General features: G+C 36.6%; 1 protein-coding gene across 7 annotated transcripts in view; it reads left to right on the plus strand.

Annotated features, from left to right (window-relative positions):
- gus (gustavus) overlaps positions 1 to 19,905 on the plus strand; it is a 77,266-nt gene extending 57,361 nt beyond the window's left edge. For 6 of the 7 annotated variants that reach the window (XM_066297390.1, XM_066297384.1, XM_066297389.1 and 3 more), the window contains exons 2-5: positions 11,591 to 11,795; positions 11,856 to 12,137; positions 13,427 to 13,835; positions 15,107 to 19,905. In XM_066297390.1, coding sequence (XP_066153487.1) covers positions 11,778 to 11,795; positions 11,856 to 12,137; positions 13,427 to 13,835; positions 15,107 to 15,246 — 849 coding nt within the window. In that variant the 5' untranslated portion in view covers positions 11,591 to 11,777 and the 3' untranslated portion in view covers positions 15,247 to 19,905. Of the gene's footprint in view, positions 1 to 8,693; positions 8,882 to 11,590; positions 11,796 to 11,855; positions 12,138 to 13,426; positions 13,836 to 15,106 lie in introns of those variants that run through there. The other variant, XM_066297386.1, reaches the window with a different exon arrangement.
- Positions 19,906 to 20,573: the final 668 nt, after the last annotated feature.

Genomic DNA, 20,573 nt, shown 5'->3' on the forward strand with positions numbered 1-20,573 from the left:
AATGGTGTTCTCTCTTGTTTAGAAGTTTCCGTGCTATTAATTGCTGCAGATCATTATTTAAAAGGCAAACAACGATTTCCTAAAAGGCAATCAATAAAGGATAATAACGAATTAGCAGATTTGTATAAAAAGGTGCGTTAGTTGGTACGTCTAATTTGCTTAGCCTTGATATTTACCTATTTTCGTACAGAAACCCTGAACGGTTAATATTTCACCGTAAGTAATTGATAGTTACAACACCTGCGCCTCCATATTAGTGCCGTAATATAGACACGTATACTTTATAAATTTTTCTTTAAAAAAATGGACAGGGTTTTTACCTTTTCATGCATGTATACACGAAAATATGACGTCATGGCGCATATAGTGGAAATGTGTACAGTTCGACACTAATTAGACATATTGCTGTTTGCAAAAGCAAAAATAAGCGAACCGTTTGTTTCAAACGAATTACACCATTACGGTTGGCGTAACTATACCTACGATTTGTGTAAAAAAGTTGGGAAATGTTATGTGCGACCTCCATTTTAATATATTCCAGCTGGCGATATTTTGCAACTACGAATTCGTAGTCCCAATGGTTTCTCAAAAATGCTATATTTTTATCAAATTTACATATTTCGGAGAGGGGGTTACCCTTGAAGTGGATTTCGAAAAACGAAAGGATTTGTTATTTCAATCTTCATTCGGTCATATTTTCTGTGATATCTGCCCATTTTCATTTCCAATCTGATCAGCGCTTCTCTCCACTTCCCACGGAAAGCGTTTCGTTTGTTTTCAAGCCAAAGTTTATGATTTTCCTAATGAAAGTGGAGGAAGTTCCTCGAATTTGAATAAAGTTTAGCGTGGAAAAGGAAGGGTTTACAAATATTGGCGTCGGCGTCGGTTTGGTGGAAAGACGCACGTCGCACCTAAACGATATTTTGTCATTTTTAACGATGAAAGTATTTTTTAAATATTAAATAGAGTTTCGGAGTGTTTTCATATAATATTCATTGCGGGCCTTCGATTATTTATGATGTTATAAATATGGCTAAGGCCATTTGTCTACGCACATCGGTTCATGGATATTATTTAAATTTTAAATGAGATACACTTGAACATAAAAAGAAATTGATTTCGATCCTATTCGTATGATTCAAAAATAATTAGTTCAGTGCATTGTTTTAATTCGTTTATTGAGTAACACAAATGGGTTTAATTATTAATTCAGTAGTTAGTAAAAGCAAGTGGCTGGACCAGTACTTCACATTTGCATAGCTTCTCTGCTAAGGCATTTACTCCGTTTCGATTCGATCCATAATTCGATATTCGTTACACAATTTTGATTTGCAACCGAATTATGAAATTAGGAAGGTATCGACTGTTACGGGCGAGTAAGCTCGTAATAAAACGCATTAAAAGAAATTAATTTAGAACCTATACGGATATTAAAGAGGGAATTACACAGTGAAGACCTTTAAAGCGTTAATGATGGTGCCCAAAGGGAATGTGCTACTGCTGCTGCCTATATATGTGACAACAGAACCACTAATGTTCTAATAGAAAACATTCATATTTGTGGGTTATGTCTGGAAATTATTGGGCATCAATTATCTCGAAATCGTAGATGATGTCCTCGATACGTGATAGTGTTTCGTAATGTTCATTTTCTTCTCGGGGTGAAGCTGGCTTGCCTACTAGGTCGGCCTATCCTAGTCGGTTCAGAAATGGGCAAGTGTTACGTTTAAAATGATTTATTGTTTAATATCCACTGCACAATGATCTTGTAATGAAAATTCGGCGATCTGTATAAAGCAAGAGCAATCAGTATAAAGTTTTTACTGTTGTTTGTTCCATTGATGCCATTGTTCAAGAGCTGGGAAACTTGAAATTTGTGTGTTTGGTTTGAAGGGATAGTTCATTGTACGATGTGAGGTAGCTTTATTTGCTATTGATGGCATCAGTGACAACTTGAAACTCTCTCTCATCAAGACCATTGTCGTTACATCAGTAGCGCTTCGATTCTTTGTTCACTTGAGAAAGGATATGTCCTAATAGCTAGGAACTCACGAAATGACGATTGCAATAACAGGCTTTAGTTGGGGCAGGGAATTCTCAGAAATATTGGACTCAAACAGTTTTATATGGCTCCGCCACTGGTTGTAACAAAACTCATTTGGTAGTGACATATTTAATCTTTAGACACAAAAGCAAATAACAGTCTTGTACTTATGCGCTTAAAGGACGTTAATATTTATTTATACCCCATTTAAGGAAATTCTCCAATTTGGAGAGTTCCTGATTAATTTGATTGAATTATATTTAGTTTTCAAGGTCATATGCGAACCGCAAAACCCATATTTTCACTCGTCCGCCTCCATCTTTGGCGCTCGCTAGTTCCAGAAGTACCAGTGGTACTATAATAAGAGAGGGTCTTTGCTGCAATAATAAGATTCATGTTTTAAAGAAAGATAGAATCCTTGAGATTTTGAAATCAATGAATCTACGTGAGATGACATGGCAAGTTCAAGTTGTTCGAGAATATAACGTATCAATTTCTTCCTTGAGTTATTGCTTTTATGTCGAAAGCTTGTATTACTGAATCGTAATCAATTCTTATTTATTGTTTTTTTTTTAGAGAATCGCTCTATACATTCCTCGATAAACAACATATTATTTTTTATCACCCGAAACGCTGTTTCTCCCATAAGAACATATCATTGCCCATCACTCGTTTCTTCGTGTAGGAAATGGCCCATCTAAATTGAAATTGGCAACCATACATGTGTCATATGTTGTTTGTTTAACGATTTCCGCCGTGGCTTCACCTTTGGAATACCAAATGGAGTTGGAGGGTCGAAGAGGCTACAAACGTTTTAATATGCCGTATATTTTACTTAAGGTTTACGTCTGTTATAATACTTTCATGCAACGTTTAGTGAAATAACGGAATAGGAAGTGAGCATGCTTTTATTCCTGGTTCCGTAATGCTCTTGGTTATGCACGAAATGCTGCTTCTAACTATGTACGAGTCGTTCGAATTTGGAGTGTTTTGACAGGAAAATCCCATTTCCCGGCTAAACGGGAAAAAACTAGCATACATGTCAAGAGCTCGATTTGTCAAAAAATATTAATGGCGAAAACTATATTTCCATACTTTCACAGACCACGGCGCTAGAGGGCGTGTTTCAAATTTCGGTCATTTTCAAAAGTCCTCACGACTTTTGTGTAGAAAAATATTGAAGTATAACAAAAAACGTTCTTAAGGCACTTTTTCGAGGCGATTCCAATAGCGTACTCAATTTTTTGCTATAGTGTACCGTTTTGTCAAAAACCAACAGAACTTTTTTATTTTAAATGAAAATCACAGTCTGCTATGTCTTCAGAAAGAAAAAACAATTTTAAACCATTTTCAATTACGTAACTACGTCTATAGTTATTTCCCAAAATAATTGAAGTAGTAGACTTTTCGTGTTTATATTCATGTTGGCTTCGGCTTCAGCTGTCCAAGTAATATTATTTATTTTACGTTTTAATTTTTGTGTTAATTTTCCATTTTTAGTCTTGATTTGATGCCAATTTCTCATGTGAAAATGATAAATAAGTATGAAAGATATGACGTGATAAAGTGTTTCATATTGTCAAACGAGGACTCGCAAGCAGCCTGTAAGCTATACTTCCATACCTATCCCGAGCGACATCAACCAGATAGAAGAATGTTTAAACAATTGAAAAATAATTTACAGAATAACGGAAATTTCAAAAAGTATGGACCACAACGCTACGAGTTAAATGAATATAATGAAATTGAAGAACGAAATTTAATTGGAAAAGTTTTAGAAGATCCAAACATGTCGCTTATTTTTGAAAATAAGCATACATCGACAAGCATAGTTGAAAATGGTTAAAAATGGACATTTTTGAAGTCATAGCCGACTGATTTTCATTTCAAACAAAAAAAAGTATGTCGGTTTTCGACAAAACGGTACGCCATAGCAAAGAACTGAGCACATCACTGGAATCGCATCGATGAAGTGCCTTAAGAACGTCCGTGTTTTCCGTCAATATTATTATTAACAAAAAAGTTGTGAGGAATTTCGAAAATGGCCGAAATTTGAAGAACGCCCTCTAGCGCCGTGAACTGTAAAAGCATGGTAATACAGTTTTCTCCATTAATATTTTCTCAAAAATCGAACTCTTGACATGTATGCTAGTTTTGCCCTATCTAGCCAGGGAATGAAATTTTCCTGTCAAAACACTCCAAATCCGAACACCCTGTACACATAATTTTTTATTAATCGTCAATTCTCCATATATTCACGTACCATCTGCCAAGTATTCTGCAAACTAGCCTGATGCATTGCTCCCGTCTTTTGGCACACTTTTTTGTTTAAACTGGTTGTCAATCATGTTTTAACCCTTGCACGTATTATTATTGGAACAGCTGATGCACGTGCCCGGAACCGGTATTTTGTGTCTTTTTCCACAGCAGGGCCAGATAGAAATCGTGCGAGTGACAGTTAAAAATCCACAGTTAATGATGAAGGGGCTTCGGGACCCCACAGCTATACAGTTTACGAGATAACCCAAGCAAAGGAGGGAAATTGTTGGACTGGCAGATGGGTTTTCACACGAAAAAAAAAATTAAGCAGCTTGTTCCTTTTATCATGTAGAGGCAACAATGCTCTTTTCAGGTTTATGGGGCTTTTGCAAAGTTTTTATGGATTTTATAAATATTGAATAAGAGCCATATTTCAGGCACCAAGATAATCGGTCAATCAGTCATGGAAAGTAATCGCGAGTTGCATATTGGACAGGAAGTTAGATAAGCGTAATTAAGTTATCAAGAAAACTAGAAGGTACCATGTCCGGACGATAAAAACTAAATTGGTTTAGCATTTCGCTTCGATTGGGTACGGTCCGAATTGATCAAATATCAGATAACTTGGTACTACTGACTGTTTTGGTGCAAGATTATTGGTGAAAGTATTCTCTTTAGCAACTTTCAGTGAAATTAACTTTTCCTTAATTAAAATCCAGCAAATTAGGGTAAATGCTCAAAATAAAGTCCTTGAACCTGCTAACAAAATTCCAGTGTATTTTTCGCCAAACGTCACAGTTCGTTGGTGATGGTGCGTATGAGTGCAGCAAACACATCAAAACAAAGCAGTTTCACAGGGCAGGGAGCCAAATTGTTAGAATTCTCAGTACTCCATGTGTGTGTGTGTGTGTGTGTGTGTAGTCTGACTGGGGTGACATGTATTTATTTAGTAATTCGTGATAAATAATGTAAAGTTATCATTTGTTTGTGTTGGCAGTTAATTCCTAGTTGTATTATCTGAAAAAAAAAAGAATCACACAACAAACGTTTCTAGTTAATGTGTAAATTCATTGCTTATATGATTCGCAGACAGAAAGCCCGTCATGTTCTCAGGTGGTAAATAATGGCAGGCAATCTTAGTGTCCGTCATCAATTACGATGATGTCCTCATGTCCACACCCTGGTGGGCACCTATGGTGGAGACGCTAACCTATTGGCGGATATGGTTTCCATATGAAACTGTCAGTTACTCAATTTTGATATGCACTTGAATCATAAAATATACAAAACAAAAGTCCATAAAATTCAGCTTAAAATGTTGGTAAACGGTGTCGTCCTCAGCTTGAGAAATTTTGAATTTTCAATAACTACACCTACAACCTTTGATTAGAGCGGTGTTTTGATACAATTAACATTCGGGTAATATTATAGAATGATAGGAATTGCAAAAATTTCTAATTGTCCTTCAATGTTGTGTGATATCAACAATTACTGCAATTATTTTTAATTGATAGTTAATAAGCTGGCTTCAAGACGAGATAAACGTTCTCCAAGTTACTCATATTTGTGTTGTTTAATCAAGTTTGTTGTTCAGTTTTATTATTATTGAAACGTTCTATTTGGGTTATTGAAATTGCCTAATTTGCGTCTAATTTAATTAAAAATGTAACATACTCGGAACCATAAGCGTTTTGAAGATTACTATGCTGAAAATGTCTATAAAAACACCTTGAATTACCATTTTTAATCTGAGGTTTACGTCTTAACTTTTTACATTCAATTCCTTGACATTGAGGCTAATCCATTCAGTTCAAACTTGATTAACCTGGAATAAAATTGAAACAAAACTGAGAGACGTCTCGAAATAGTTTCGCTATTTTGAAGCCTCAAAATACTTTTTTGACGATTATTTCTTTCAGCTTAAATCAAAAGAATGTTCGCATTTTTGGTTTCAGTTCTTATCCTTGAGTTACAATTCGGTTGATTTCGGTAATTCTTTTCTGAACTTAACCTTTATCTTCTAAAATTTGATTACTACTTCTAGTTTTCAATTCCTTTTTTGCAAGCCTAAAATTACGGTTTTCTGTTTCCTGTTACCTTAACTAAACCTATAAGACCTAATATTTCAATTTTTGTTTTTCCTAAATAATTGGTTTTTTTCTTTAATTTTCCTAGAAACGTGCAAACAAGTTGATGAAAAACATTCAAAACACAAAAAATAGTAAAATATTTTTGTTTGTCTGGTTGCAGTATTGAATTTTCAAAGTTTTCAGCTCATTTTTGTCTTTAAGCTTTCAGCAATGAATAATCTGGTAATCTGGTTGGTGAGGCAATCTGAAGACCAAAAAAAACCCTTTAAAACGGCGTATGATCCGCCTTAGATGTGCTTATGTTGGATATCGGGTCTTCTTCCATGCTGGCAATGTTACCTCAATATCATTAATCGAGGACTTGGGAAACGGAAAAAAATCAAAAACTTCCAGAAACCAAAAAAATTCTTTTATCTGACCATTGCTCTCATCATCATAACAAAGCAGAGGGTCCCGACCGGTGGTCGGAACCGCTTCGTGACCAACAACTGAAGGAAACGACGTATTTTTTTTTAACTGAAATTCTTCACAAAGAACGACCAAGAGAACGGCCTGACTTTCAAGGATATCCATCCAGGTGTCAATGGCACTTAATGATAATGATGACGCGCGACTCTACCAACTGTTCGTTAAAAAAATGCGTAAAGTGATTATGGTGAGGTCGATTTTTTCGCGGATGCGGTATTAAGTTCGTATTAACGTTTCAAAATTGCCATGTACCGATTTTAATCAATTGTGATTTCAAGTTTAACCTCAACAAAATTCAGTTCTTCGTGAGGAAGTTTTTAGGTCTCGCGAGGACGTAAAACAATTGAAAATTCACTATCATTACGATCACGATTTAGAAACATTTTCTGTCAAATCCTCACCTTGCCAAGCCACGGTTTCTACAATAATTGGAATTTTACATTCTGAATCTTATTATGAACCTTCGTGCTCCAACTGTTGAGTGGAACTCGTGTGGGTATTCCGTGCTTTTGATTCAACTGACAACTCGATGTGTCAATAAAGCTCCATCGATTGACGTCAATGACATTGAAAATGGTCATTTTCAGGCACCTTTGAAAGTCCCTGTAAAATATGTTTTATTGTAAGTAAATAAAAGGACTCGTTAGTAATGGTTGTGTGCCATGCAAATTAGCGCCGCAATGTCCAACGAAATTTCCTCGTTGGTTGGGTGACCAAGAAATGCAGGAAACGCCTGATGTATGCAAGTGCGGACTAGCAAACAACAGATGTTTGCTGATCGATTAGATAGTTAATGAAAACCGTCAATGCCACCGCAACAAACACATTGTTGAATGGAAAATGACGGGAAAGGAACGTCTTTAGGTTTACATTCTATTACGTGTGAATGTTAAAACTATTACGTGTTCGTTTCGAGGCAGCACTTGGAACTGTTTGAAGGTTGAGAGGTTTTTCCAAAAGCGGGTATAAGGGTCATTGTCAAATAACCTCTAAAACATATACTGAAGGTGTAATTTGTTATACGGTCCTTCGTTTTCCTCTAGACATCGAGAATGCTTGTGGCTAGAGATTACGGTTCTCGTATCTTTCAGTCAATTTTTTAGAAAAAATGCACGTGTGCGGTAGGATTTGAAATTTCCTTAACGGTCTTGGAATTAATGGGAAACGTTCATAATGTCCAATGCCTCCCAACACTTTTTTGAACGCTTTTCGGGGTCCTTGCGAAACGATTTAAATTTCTACACGGAGAAGTTCTCTCGTAGAAATTTCAAAATTCAAATTCGCCGAAATCAAAGTAGAAATTAGCTGAGGTAAATTGAATGCTTGTTGTAAGTGGAACACAGCGTGAATCGCTCGCAGAATGATGGCGGTTCCATTTTTCACTTTTGAATTGGTTTCACTATTTGCCTTCTTGAGATATAATATAACAACGAAAATGTATTATTTTCGCAGTTACGCAAGTTTGTTGTATTTCAAATTCTAGTCCGTAAGCAAACAAGCGAGGCAGCATGTTTTGCTCGTTGTAGTCGAGTTTACTAGCTGATGGTATGAGTTCGCTTCAGGTGTTAAAGTAGACACACCTTTATACTAATTCCTAAGAGAAAATGTAGGTTCCACCGTGTCCAATTTAGATGACCCTTTTAAAGCTATAAACAAATTAATTCATCCATACCTGGCGGATTTTCGGTTAGTTATCCGTAGTAGAATACTCGCCCGTTTTCAAAACCATTTTCAATTGGGCCAGGGATAAACGTAGCGAGGATCAAAGCAGGTAGATCCGACCAACTTTACTCCAGGTCAAATTCTGTTGGGCTCGAGTGATAGTCAGTATCGTCGCAGCAGTCAGAAAGTTCGGTCGTAATATTTTTCAATGTCTTATTCAATGTCTTATTCAGTCAGTGATAGTCATGTCGACATTAAACGTTTTTTTTAGTACCCCTGCTGATTCCCACGAAATTATTGTTATAGTGATCATGCCAGGGCGGCTACATGAATGTATACCTGACTTCCCCGTATTCAGGTGACTATTGGTTCCATTTCTTATCGACTATGTGTTTTTGCATGATTAGTTTTACTTTTTTATGAAAAAATGCATCGATCAACATCACGATGTATTTTTTCACATAAAGGAGTCCGCCTCTAGTGCTAACACCTCAATTGTTGTAATCTTGAAAATAGTCCATCTTTTGTCCCTCCCCGATCCTCTGACGACCCACCATCCAATGTAGAAACGGAAACGTTACGAAACCCATCTGTTATTTAACGATAAATCGCCTATGGATTTTAAAATGTGGTACCTCTCTAATGGTCGACAGCAAAAGTGGTTCCATGTTGTTAATACGTAACAGCCGAGTGAGAGGATTTGATCGGATGAAGCTGTTATTTTGCGGCAATCAGCGAGAGTCAAGGTCACGGTCATTCTGCTTAGTTCCAGCGAAATTGATACCTAATCACATTACCACATGGTATTCTGATTGCCGTTGGTTCAGTAGAGATGTATTTTTAGTATTACAAATCGCTCCTAGTGGCCTTTGAACACATGGGTGATAAGACCAAGAAGTGGTTTTCCCTGAAAGATCAGATTTTTGTTTCCTCGATCTTTTCGAAATTTTGAGAACATTTTTTATAGTATGCATCATACCCTGCGAATTTTTTAAACGAACTATACAGACTTAATTCTTTGATAATTAAGTGAGCTAAACATTACACTTTTAAGTAGCTCACGTGAGTGTCAGCAAACTTGAAGGAAACTATCTTTTTTGGCTGAACGTATCTTATATACTGTGATTGCCTTTTTATAGTATGAAATACTCAACGACTAAAAGGCAGAATGTGCCCAAATTTTACCCCTTTTTCGTGTAGGTTTAGGTAATTTTAGGGTCGAGTTTCAGTTATTTCCTACATCCTCACTAATTTCCATGGGATGCGACGCAACTGGACGAATATCTCTCCACTTTAATGAATATACTAATAATATTCTCGTCGGGAAATTTCATTATCGTCTGGAGATTGGTTATCTAGAAGCTACGCGTCTCGATAAACGCATAATCTCTCGACTTTTAACAAAACGTTCCATTCTCGCCTCTAAATTTCGTTAACACCTTGACGTTTAATCTTTATGGTATCCAAACATTTCCCGCCTCATCTTATAACAGTATACTAATACTCTTCTCAATGAGAAATTCATTAGCGTCTCGAGATTTAGTTCATATCTACGTTAAACAATATAATGGCTTGACAGTAATGAAGCACTTCCCGTCACATATTGTAATGCACTAGTACTATTACCGACCGGAAATTTCATTATCTCTCGAGTTTTAGTTTAACTCGCCACTATATTTCTCGATAACCATGATTATCTCTCGATGATAATCAAACATGTCCCGTGTAGTATTGTAACCTCCAATAGGGGTTGAAATGTCAAAGGCATGTCTGGGATCAAACCATCGGTTAGTCAGATGTTCGATGATAAATCGTAAATCGCTTAATCAACGCATTACCTTTACTGTCCACCACCCACTGAGTTTTTTTTTTCAAATGATCGCCCTCGCACACGACGGGACATTTCATTATTGTCCTGAGATTTTACTTTGTCACAACGGTGTATTTCTTAACTAGAATAATCTCTCGGCAATAATGGAATATTTTCCATATCATATTGTAATATACTATTACTCTCCTCTTATGGTGCAAAGACCCCAATTTTATTGTTGGTCAATAGCAGAACTGAAATATTTAAGGTTGTTTGTGAACAAATTTTTTTCGCTTTAAGACCCGCCACTAAAGCACTTTTTCTCCCTTATTTTATTTTATTTCTATTTTTATTTACTCCTCTTGCACAATGTTTTTAAGATGAACTTGTGGAATATTTTAATACCATAACAGGTCAAAACTAGCCACCCTGAACCGGTTGGTGTTACATTGTTCAGAAGCGTAGCCACGAATTCTCCTAGTACTTCTTATTTTACCTTGAACTTCCAGCGCCTTTTTTCTATTTTTATTATTTTTCTTTTTAGGAGACTACGTTGACCTATTTGATTTGCACGTGAACATTGACTACATCTTATTGTTGAATCGCTAATTGATGACTAAAGCTCTCTTTATTGTTACATGCAACATTGTACAAATGTTAATTTTTAAACCGACCGCAAAACCTGAGTCACTTGAAAGGAACGGGTTGACCGATGACGGGATGAAAAACAATACTCGAGGTTCTATAGAAATTTGCGGATTGTGCGGTCTTACCGCTTACTTCTGTGAAGTAAGCGGATTTCGAGAGAAGTCATTGGATATCGCGTAATTAACACAGAATATTATGTATTATCAGTGGGTATTTAAGGTGATGAGGCGAGTGAATGCAGACATGAGAGATACTCAGAATGGCGATAATCAATGATAGATTTCGTTAGGGTCGGCGTAATCAAAACGGGAATTTAAAAGAGGAAATATCCGCTTAACCCCGATTTCCATGAAATGTTTTAGAAAGCTCTTAGTAGGTAACCCATTATGTTCGATGGCTAACTGATTTTGAGTTTATTGTTAATTAATCTTCTGGCCGAGGCTCTCAATGAAAACGGTGAAATTTTAGGTCAACATCCTTTGAAGAGTTCGATTGTATAATTGCCCCCGGTTTGCTCCTTTTTGACACAGTTAGTCGCAGAAACCAGCTCGATTTCAATTATCCAGTTTTGATTTTTATGGATGCTTCAATGTTTTCTTTTCGTTCCAGGTACAAGACCAGCATCAGGACCGGAGGCGTGAGAAACGTAGGCTGCAGCGGCGGCGGAGGCGGGCAGCAGGCGGGCGGCGGGGTAGTCCGCGGCGCCGCTGACGTGCGCCGGGCCTATAAGGCGGCCGTGGTGCCTGCTTGCGGCGGTACCAAAACGGGACCGCGGGGAAGACGGGGTGCGCGGGGTATGAGCATGGGCCAGAAGGTAAGTCTCCAGAGTAGTAAGGCCCTCGTCGTCACCAGGCTGACGGCCACTCTTTCTTAGGTCAGCAACGGAGTAAAGGCCGGCAACGGCAGGGACGCCGCAGCCGCCCCCTACAAACCCGTCATTCCCAGGGAACTAGCACAAGATTTCGCGAGGCCCCCGCGACTGGACATGCTACTGGACATGCCTCCTGCTCTCCGAGAAACACAGCTCAAGTACAGTTGGAACCAAGACGACCGCTCTCTAAACATATTCGTTAAGGAAGACGACAAACTGACGTTCCATAGACACCCGGTCGCACAGAGTACCGACTGTATAAGAGGAAAAATAGGATTTACTAAGGTGAGAGTCGTATCATAATACAAAATCAGTAAACATCATGGTGTCGACGAAAGAGATTCGACATGTCGAGAATGGTAGGAGTTATGGATTCGTTGAAAGAAGGAAATTAGGGAAAATAAAACATTGAATGTGATATTTTGGCCGGGCGTCTGCGATCTGCGAAATAATGCTGCAAAACTGTGTAAAAGTCTATCTCCTGAAACATGTTGTGAAAATGTGATTAGTAGGACTCTTGAAGCTTTCATGTCCGGGGAACGGCTCGCATTGCCAGATGCTATTTTTCGGTCTGGTAACGTAATAGGACATTACGAGAATAGTAGAAAATAAAAGGAACAAAAACTACGATTTCTGATATCCCCATACTGGCCTCTCCTTTTCCTGATTGAATTGCGCACAGTACATAAAACCTCCACAGAAAAGCAAAGACTTGCAGACGGAGGTCACGTAAATAGTTCCCTAGAAATACTGTGGCAATGTTTATTATTTTGTTAAGTAAACAAATCTAGGAAAAAATTAAAAAAGCATTTTTTTTTTCAAATGAGCCTTGTTTATATTGGCAATCGGCAAATACGTTGAACGTTTACCTAATAGATAAGGAATAACAAAAGTTAACTGCCTATGTCAAATAAATAGTAAAAAGATTTTCGTGGGAAAATATTACTGTTACAACGATTCTTTTACAAAGTACAATATTTACACATTTTCTGCCGGCCAGAGTAGATGAACTACACCTCTTTCGTAATCAATTATTTAACTGCTCGGAAAAAAGTTCGAGTGTCTGCGTGAAATAACTCACTCAGAAAATTTTTTTAAATCATCGTCCCTGAGATTTTGGTCGGTGGTTAAGTTAAAATTCCTTAATATTCTTTTGTCTCGACTGAGTATTAATACGTTTCTTTACGGCACGCGAAATCATTCATCAATGACCCCTATTGATGCATGGTGTTTCATTATTGCATGAAATTGCAAATTTGATAAGTAGGCCGCATTTGTAGTTTGCGTTCAACCAATCTCGTCGTGTGGTCAGGATTTGTTATTTATGACTGTTTTAATTTTTGAAATTAATAGTTTTTAATCTCGTATCCACGCGTAAATGACGAGTAAGTAAAGTGACTTGTTAATTCGGAACGTTTATAATTTTTCGCAATGCAATAGACAGAAAATATTGTAACACAATTGACAATCCGACTACCATTCTCGATTGGAAGTTTCACTAATGCACTTGTTTATTAAACAATTATTAATAAGTACATGCTTTTCTGAGGTATATTAATCTTAACAAATTTTAGGGTATGCACTGTTGGGAAGTGTCTTGGTCGACGCGACAACGAGGCACTCACGCGGTAGTGGGCGTGGCAACGGCGGAGGCCCCATTGCATTCAGTAGGTTACCATAGCCTAGTTGGCAGTACGGACAATTCATGGGGCTGGGACTTGGGAAGAAATAAGCTCTACCACGACTCCAAGAACCAGTCTGGTGTGCTGTATCCCGCCTTGTTGAAACCAGACGAAACATTTATCGTGCCCGACAAATTTTTAGTCGTCTTGGATATGGATGAGGGTACACTGAGTTTCGTCGTAGACGGCCAGTACCTTGGGGTGGCATTTAGGGGCTTAAAAGGCAAGAAGTTGTATCCTATTGTGAGTGCAGTATGGGGACATTGCGAGATCACGATGAGATATATCGGCGGTCTTGATCGTGAGTATTAATTTTACTTTTTATTTGTTAATGTCGGCGAATAATTGGTAACATTAATTATTTTTATTGCCGAAATTGCTAGTATTAATACACGGAAGTATCTATGGTGAAGGTTGACAACAACAGAGAATTTCGAATGTTTATGGTAGTTGAGTTCATAATAAAACGATTTTTGTCTTAAGGCGGCGTGGGATTAAATTAATGGCCCCAATTATCAAACGTAAATATTTCGTGTCTTTAATTCGCAGTAATGTACCGAGTAGGTTTTTTGAATTTGTAAAATACAAGGATTATGACTATATTTTGGCCACACCTAACGTTGTAAAATGGCATGTTTTCCGCTAGGAGGTGAAAGCCATATTTAGAGTAATGCTGTTATTAGACAAAACTGTTAGTTAATTTATACATTGTCCAAATGTTCCTATGAATAGAGGTTTAATGGATTGTTGGATGGAATTAAGAATGCCACCAAACCCTTTCTGTGTTAGTGTGTGGGCACGACATTATCCTAAGATGTCGCTATACTAGAAAATTGCCTTATTTAGTACCTCAATTATCTTTTAAAATATGCAATTATTGCCTTCTCCACAAATTCCATTTGTTGCCCAACTCAATTGTTCAATTGAGTGAATTCAGTGAATCAGTCTGTGCTATCAGCATTATGGCATTCGATAGAGAATCCTGTTTCATGACATACCATATATCGGAAAATCGTTTTATTTCTGAAATACAAGTTGAGTGTTAAAAAAGTTAATTATATCAAAAACTCTATGAACTGTATGAAAGATAGAAAAAGGCTTTTCTTGCAGACATAAACGGAGATAATAATTAGGAAAAAAATTCGAACACATACGTCTGTCGGGAAAAAGTTATTATTATCTGGCTTAAAGACTTGGTAATATAATATATTGTTGCATTGAGGAGTTATGCCAGATATGTCCCTGTCGATAGTTTAGCTACAACCAATATGTCTCGCAAATAAGAAGAGCTGTTAAATTCGGTAATAACATTCAACGAAATGTGACAAAATCCATTGAGTTAGCATCTGGGTTCAATTATTTAAAACACACTCCCGTGATTATCATCTTCACCTTCGGTTTGTACACAATATTGTACGCTCGTGCATTAGGAGTTTCTTTTCATACATAATTTTTAGGCACGTTGCATTCATATAGTCAATATTAAACGGTAAAGTTCCTGAGTGTATAGTAACTTGTCTCGATAGTTCCGAGGAATATCTATGTGCTAATTGTTGTCTTGTTTAATTTCAGCTGAACCTCTACCTCTAATGGACCTCTGCCGACGAGTAATAAGACAAAAAATAGGAAAAGCCCATTTAGAGGAGAAAGTGATGAGTCTCCAGCTACCTCAAGCGTTGCAAACGTACTTGCTCTATCGAGATAGAAGATAATAATACTCATCTTCCGCGCACCTGTCTTCCGCGACACTTTTTCTGTAAAAAATACCGGCGGAACTGATGTACCATTTTATAACCGAGAAAAAAACAACCGGACTGATATTTTTTAAACTAAACCAAAAAAACACTTGCTTGTTCGACTTTTTTTCGATAATTCGGAGCTCTGTGATTGAGGATTTTTTCGACGGACGGGAAACGAATCTCGGGACAGTCTCGAAACGGAGAGGTTTCCGTGTGCGCACGCGCGGTTCACTGCGAGTGTTTTTCTATTGATCTCGAAAGCAAATAATAAGGTTTTTCGCCATATTACGCTGAGTTATTTATTCTAACGAGTTTCGGTACATTTTTTTCAGGTCATGCAGGATTTATACACCGGGCCAAAAAATAATTTTACGGTTTTCAGAGAAGCCTAAAATGTCAAGAAGTTTTGTTATTGTTAGTTTAAGAAAGGAAAGGAAAGGAGTTTTGGTGGAGGGGTAGTCGCAATTCAACAGACATTTTGGGTTCTAATGTTTAGACACCGATCAAATATTTTTGATGGCCCGGTATATGAAAAAGGGTCAGTGAAAATTCCGTGTCTTCTCTAACTTTAAGCACGTTGGCTTCCTGATATAGCTTTATCTGATATTTTTTAACGAAAAGAGCGAAGAACATCTATCAGTTTGTTATGGATAAAGTGCCGGAGCAAAATAAGCGTTTAACGAGTCTTTCATTATTTTTAGTTTCATGATTTTATTTATCAAATTTAGTCTACTTTTCTTAGGGTGGTAAAGCAATTATTTATTTAGGAAAATCATTCTTTCGGCAAATAGAATTATGACCCTTTTTGTATATATTGTGTATTTTCGGTCGCGGGAAATTATTGTAGGAGCAGTTATTAAAATACGCTAGGAACCATAATATAAATATTATGATTTCTTGTGAATTTTGAGCACTCGCTCCTCAGAAACGAAATTGTTGCATTCAGAACTTGTTAAAACTGTCACAAATCGTCTTGGCTGTATGTATGAAGGTGTCCTATACGTTTCTCCCTTTTTTAAACCGTTATGAATATACGATGTTTGTTGTTTAAGCTTGATTTATTATGTTACATATGAACCGTTCTGCTCTTTTACTTTCTTCCATTTCTCAGGAAGCTTCATTATACCTTCTTTCCAAAAAGTAGAGGTTTACTTGCAAAATATTCATCAAGGTGCGTTTTCATTTCGCAACAATCCTCGTCGGTTCGTCAATTTTGGCCGTTTTTCTGGTATGACGCTTTCCATTTGAACGAGTCGATGGCAATATTTTCCAGAATTGATCGTTTCGCCTTGAGGAGGAGCTTGTAGTATCTCTCATCTTTCCTGTCCCACCAAATGTACAAGAGAACTTTATTCGGATAAGTCCTGGCTTCGCAATAATTGAAGTTTTATTTTCCTTAGATCAAGTGCGTTTTCGTTGCACATTTTAATTTAAAATCCAAGTCTCGTCTCCAGTGACGAAAAGTTTTTATGAGAGAATATCTTTCATGACGCTGAAGAAGAAAATTGCATGTAGGGGCGCGGTTCACAAGGCAGGTCTCGTCAATAGATGTGAAACCCGAACTTCATATCGATTCGTATATCCCATTTTAGTTAAATGCTTATGTACTATTGTCCTGGGATTGTTAGTGGCATCCACTATTTGACACACATCATATTGAGAATTTTTAGCGAGCATAGAAATTCCCATCTCTAAAAATCTTGAACCAATCGCGGCCAATCCTATAGTCGTGATACAACTTCTCTAAACGGTGAAAATCTCGTTTGCAGTGTCCTGTGCATTATTACCTTTTTTAAAGCAATTAAACATAACATGCTGCAAATAATTCTTTTGACTGATCATCTTCAATGGTGCAGAAAAAGATTTTAAGAGAGAGTTTGTCACCAATGAAACGTCGTTGAAAGAGCTCTGAAACGACTGAACATTATGCGGCTAGCCCACATGTTTATATAAACATAGCAACAGTTAGTCATTCATAGGTGGCCCGGAAGAAACTTATGGGACACCCCAATAGACCAAAGTCTTCTATTACCTAGATTTTTAATTGCTGTACCATGCTTATATTCATCCAGACGCAGTTTGATTTGATTTTCTGAGAGTAATACGGTTTATAAGTTTAACGGCAGCTTCCCAAACATACAAATGCAAAGTAATCGGCAGAACATGACCCAATAGGAAAGCTCTGTATAGTTTATTATTGTGATTTATTGTTAATATTTTTTAATTAAGTTTTAAATTTTGTTTCTTTTAGATCGGTATTAAAAACATTTAAAGTGGGGAGAGTTTCATTGTGATCAGAGTCTCAATTTGAAATTGAGGAGCATGGGTTTGAATAATACGGAGTTTTCATTCAACTTAAGAAGTTGTAAAGCATTGTTTAATTGTGTCTAGTCGTAGAATCTGAAGCCGTATCTTTGTAGAAGCACCATTTTGTTTTCACTGATAGGATTCGAGAAATAAATTTGTGTTTACGTATTTTGCGTAAAGAATATAACTGCGAATAAAATCGGACAACAGTCGACGAGTCACCTTCAACCTAAATATATATAGTCTAACTGTTTTGATCATTGTTGTATTGTCCGTCAATATTGTTAATTGCTATATTTCTTTCATACTACTTATGATTTATGAACTGTACCGTTAAACGACACCTGTCAGATTGTTCTTGGCCCGCAAATGAGATCTCTCTAACAATGTAGGAACAAGAATGCAAGCTTCTATTCTATAGGATATCCTAAATTGTCCTGTCCAGCTTTAAAAGCACGTAAAATAAGAGCAAAAGAGCAGTTTAAACGCGGACATTGCTATATTGATGTAGATATATCGACAAAACATACGGGGTGTCTTTAAAAAGTGTTATAGGATTTATGTGGCCTATTGAATATAATTTGTTTTTCAAGTTTCATGGAGTTTAATAATATGAAATGTATGCATTTGCACCACGGTGAGGCAATGTAATGCCTAAATGTATCGTGAAACTTAGGCGTCAGAAAGAACATGGCGTTGCGCATGTTAGGCGAGTATAGTTCAACCAATCACTTACCAGAACACCATTACGCCGACGTACTTACGCACATGAGGATCTACTGTTTGAATTATGTTGCGTTTTTTACTCTGACAAATGTAGTCACATGGTTGACTATAAACGTAACTCGCACGATATTGTTAGATTAACAATGATCACAAAAGTTAGCCTAATAATATGGATGGATGGTCACGAATCTCCTGTCGTTATTCTCTTTTATCACACAGCACTATGCAAGACTTTTTTTCGATAGTCTTTGGCTTTCCTACATATTTGCATGATCTAGAAATTGCATATATGCAGTTTTGACATGCACGAAATGTTGCTTCTCTAAGAAATGCGGCTTACCTGATACCATTCGCAAATTTCAGATTCTTGCAAATGGTTCTAACGAGTGATTCTTTGGGCATCCTTATATCAAGACACAATATTATAAGGATAATCACTCTGTGAAAGTTTTCACGATCCCTCAAAACACAATTTAAAAACATTTTATGGGTATTTCCATATACCCATAAGGTTGCTTGTGGCTAATCTGCCCTACTAAGTCCTATTCTACCTAAATACGTTAAATTTTAACTTTAGATAATGTGAATTCTATTAACGAAACTTTAGTTTCATGGATACGGATTTGATTCTAATGAGAAGTCAAATGAACGTGATTGTTAAGTTGTTGAATTTGCCCTGTTGTTAATATTTGATGGTTGAGAGTTCTACTTTAAAAAATACTGCTTTCCTTATTGGGTCTTTTTATATAAACAACATAAAACATTGTTGCTAAACGTATATTTATCCAGGTTGAATGAATTTGAAGATTATTTATTTTGGATCATTCTCCGTTTGTTCTGTTTTAATTTTTTTATAATTTCGTTTTCTACCAGTGTTATTATTTATTAGGAAAGCTGGCTTGTGATATGTTTCAAGCAAAATTTGCGACGGCACTTTACTAGTTTCCGCGAAATGGCTATTTGGTCGTGCTTAACGACAAACTCCAGATTGACGTTTTCATTGTAATATAATATACGGGTGGCGAAACAAAAACTGTAAATTTACTGTATATGCGACCAGGAAGCCATTGAAAATTGCGAATTGAACGTCGTCAGTAAGGAATAGACTTATTTTTGTAAATAGAGAAACGTAGATAAGTGCCAGTTACACACATAATTTATAATAATAATTAATTAAATAAATAAAAAATACATGTGTACGTATGACTGTAATCAAGCGTTTAAACAAAAAAAAATAAAAGAGATTATACATACTTATAAATATCCGACTGAAACGGAATCGGAGAAATGATCTTCGAAGGGCAACCACTTGTAAAGTAAAACTAAGAAGCTTTGATTTTTTTGTAAGTATTTAGTAAAATTTCCCCGATGTGTATTTTACGAATTAGTAATGTGTGGTCATCAAATGACCTGTGTCGACGAGTGTATATGTGGTTTTGTGTTTAGGTTTTAGACTATTTTCGTATTGAAATTAAATGCAATTTTTAATTAAATCCTTAAAGACATTTTACTCTAGGTTGTATCGTTGAAGGAAGTTCGGACAAATGTAAATAGATCTTGTAGAATATAATTTAATAAACCTTCAAAGTTTGTCACGAAGCGATGTTTGATTTTATTGGATATCAGCAAAGAAAATAGATTTCTTTTACGAGTATCCCCCAAAGACTTCGCCGGAAAGTGTTGGTTGAGGACTGATCATCTATTGCGTTTGTATTACATTATAATTTCAAAGCAACGGGGAAGCGGCGGCTTATCCGTCGAGACGTTGCCTCTCTTTTTAATGTGATCTTCTGCGTTACTATTGCGATTTTTGAAACTTGTTACGCTCTAATGACTTTTGCCTCTCCAAGTCACAAGGATATGCTTATATGGGACCTTTCAAATTCAACCTTCACCATTGGAGTCTCGGAAACTAAAGAAGATATGGCGAATTTTAAATGAAGTCAAAATTACGTGATTGAGGGCTTCACCAGATGTGATTTTCAAAATGCGAAGTTTCCGAGTATTTCCGAAAATACTTGAAAAAAACTAAAGGTTGGAGACATCGTTTCTATTTTGTTAGCGTTATTTGACAAGAAAACTCAAAACCATCAAGAAATTTTCATTGCCAGTTTTTCCCAGCTACACTTTCGAGATCCCAGTAGCAAGGGTCGAATTTGCAACGCCCTGAATACCTACCTAATCTACTACTAATACTACTACTATTGGTATTTTAACTAATATTGGTAATATAACTAATATTGGTATTTTTCCCTGCTGAAGAAGTT

The sequence above is a fragment of the Euwallacea fornicatus genome, chromosome 28 (assembly GCF_040115645.1).
Source record: "Euwallacea fornicatus isolate EFF26 chromosome 28, ASM4011564v1, whole genome shotgun sequence".
Taxonomy (NCBI): domain Eukaryota; kingdom Metazoa; phylum Arthropoda; class Insecta; order Coleoptera; family Curculionidae; genus Euwallacea; species Euwallacea fornicatus.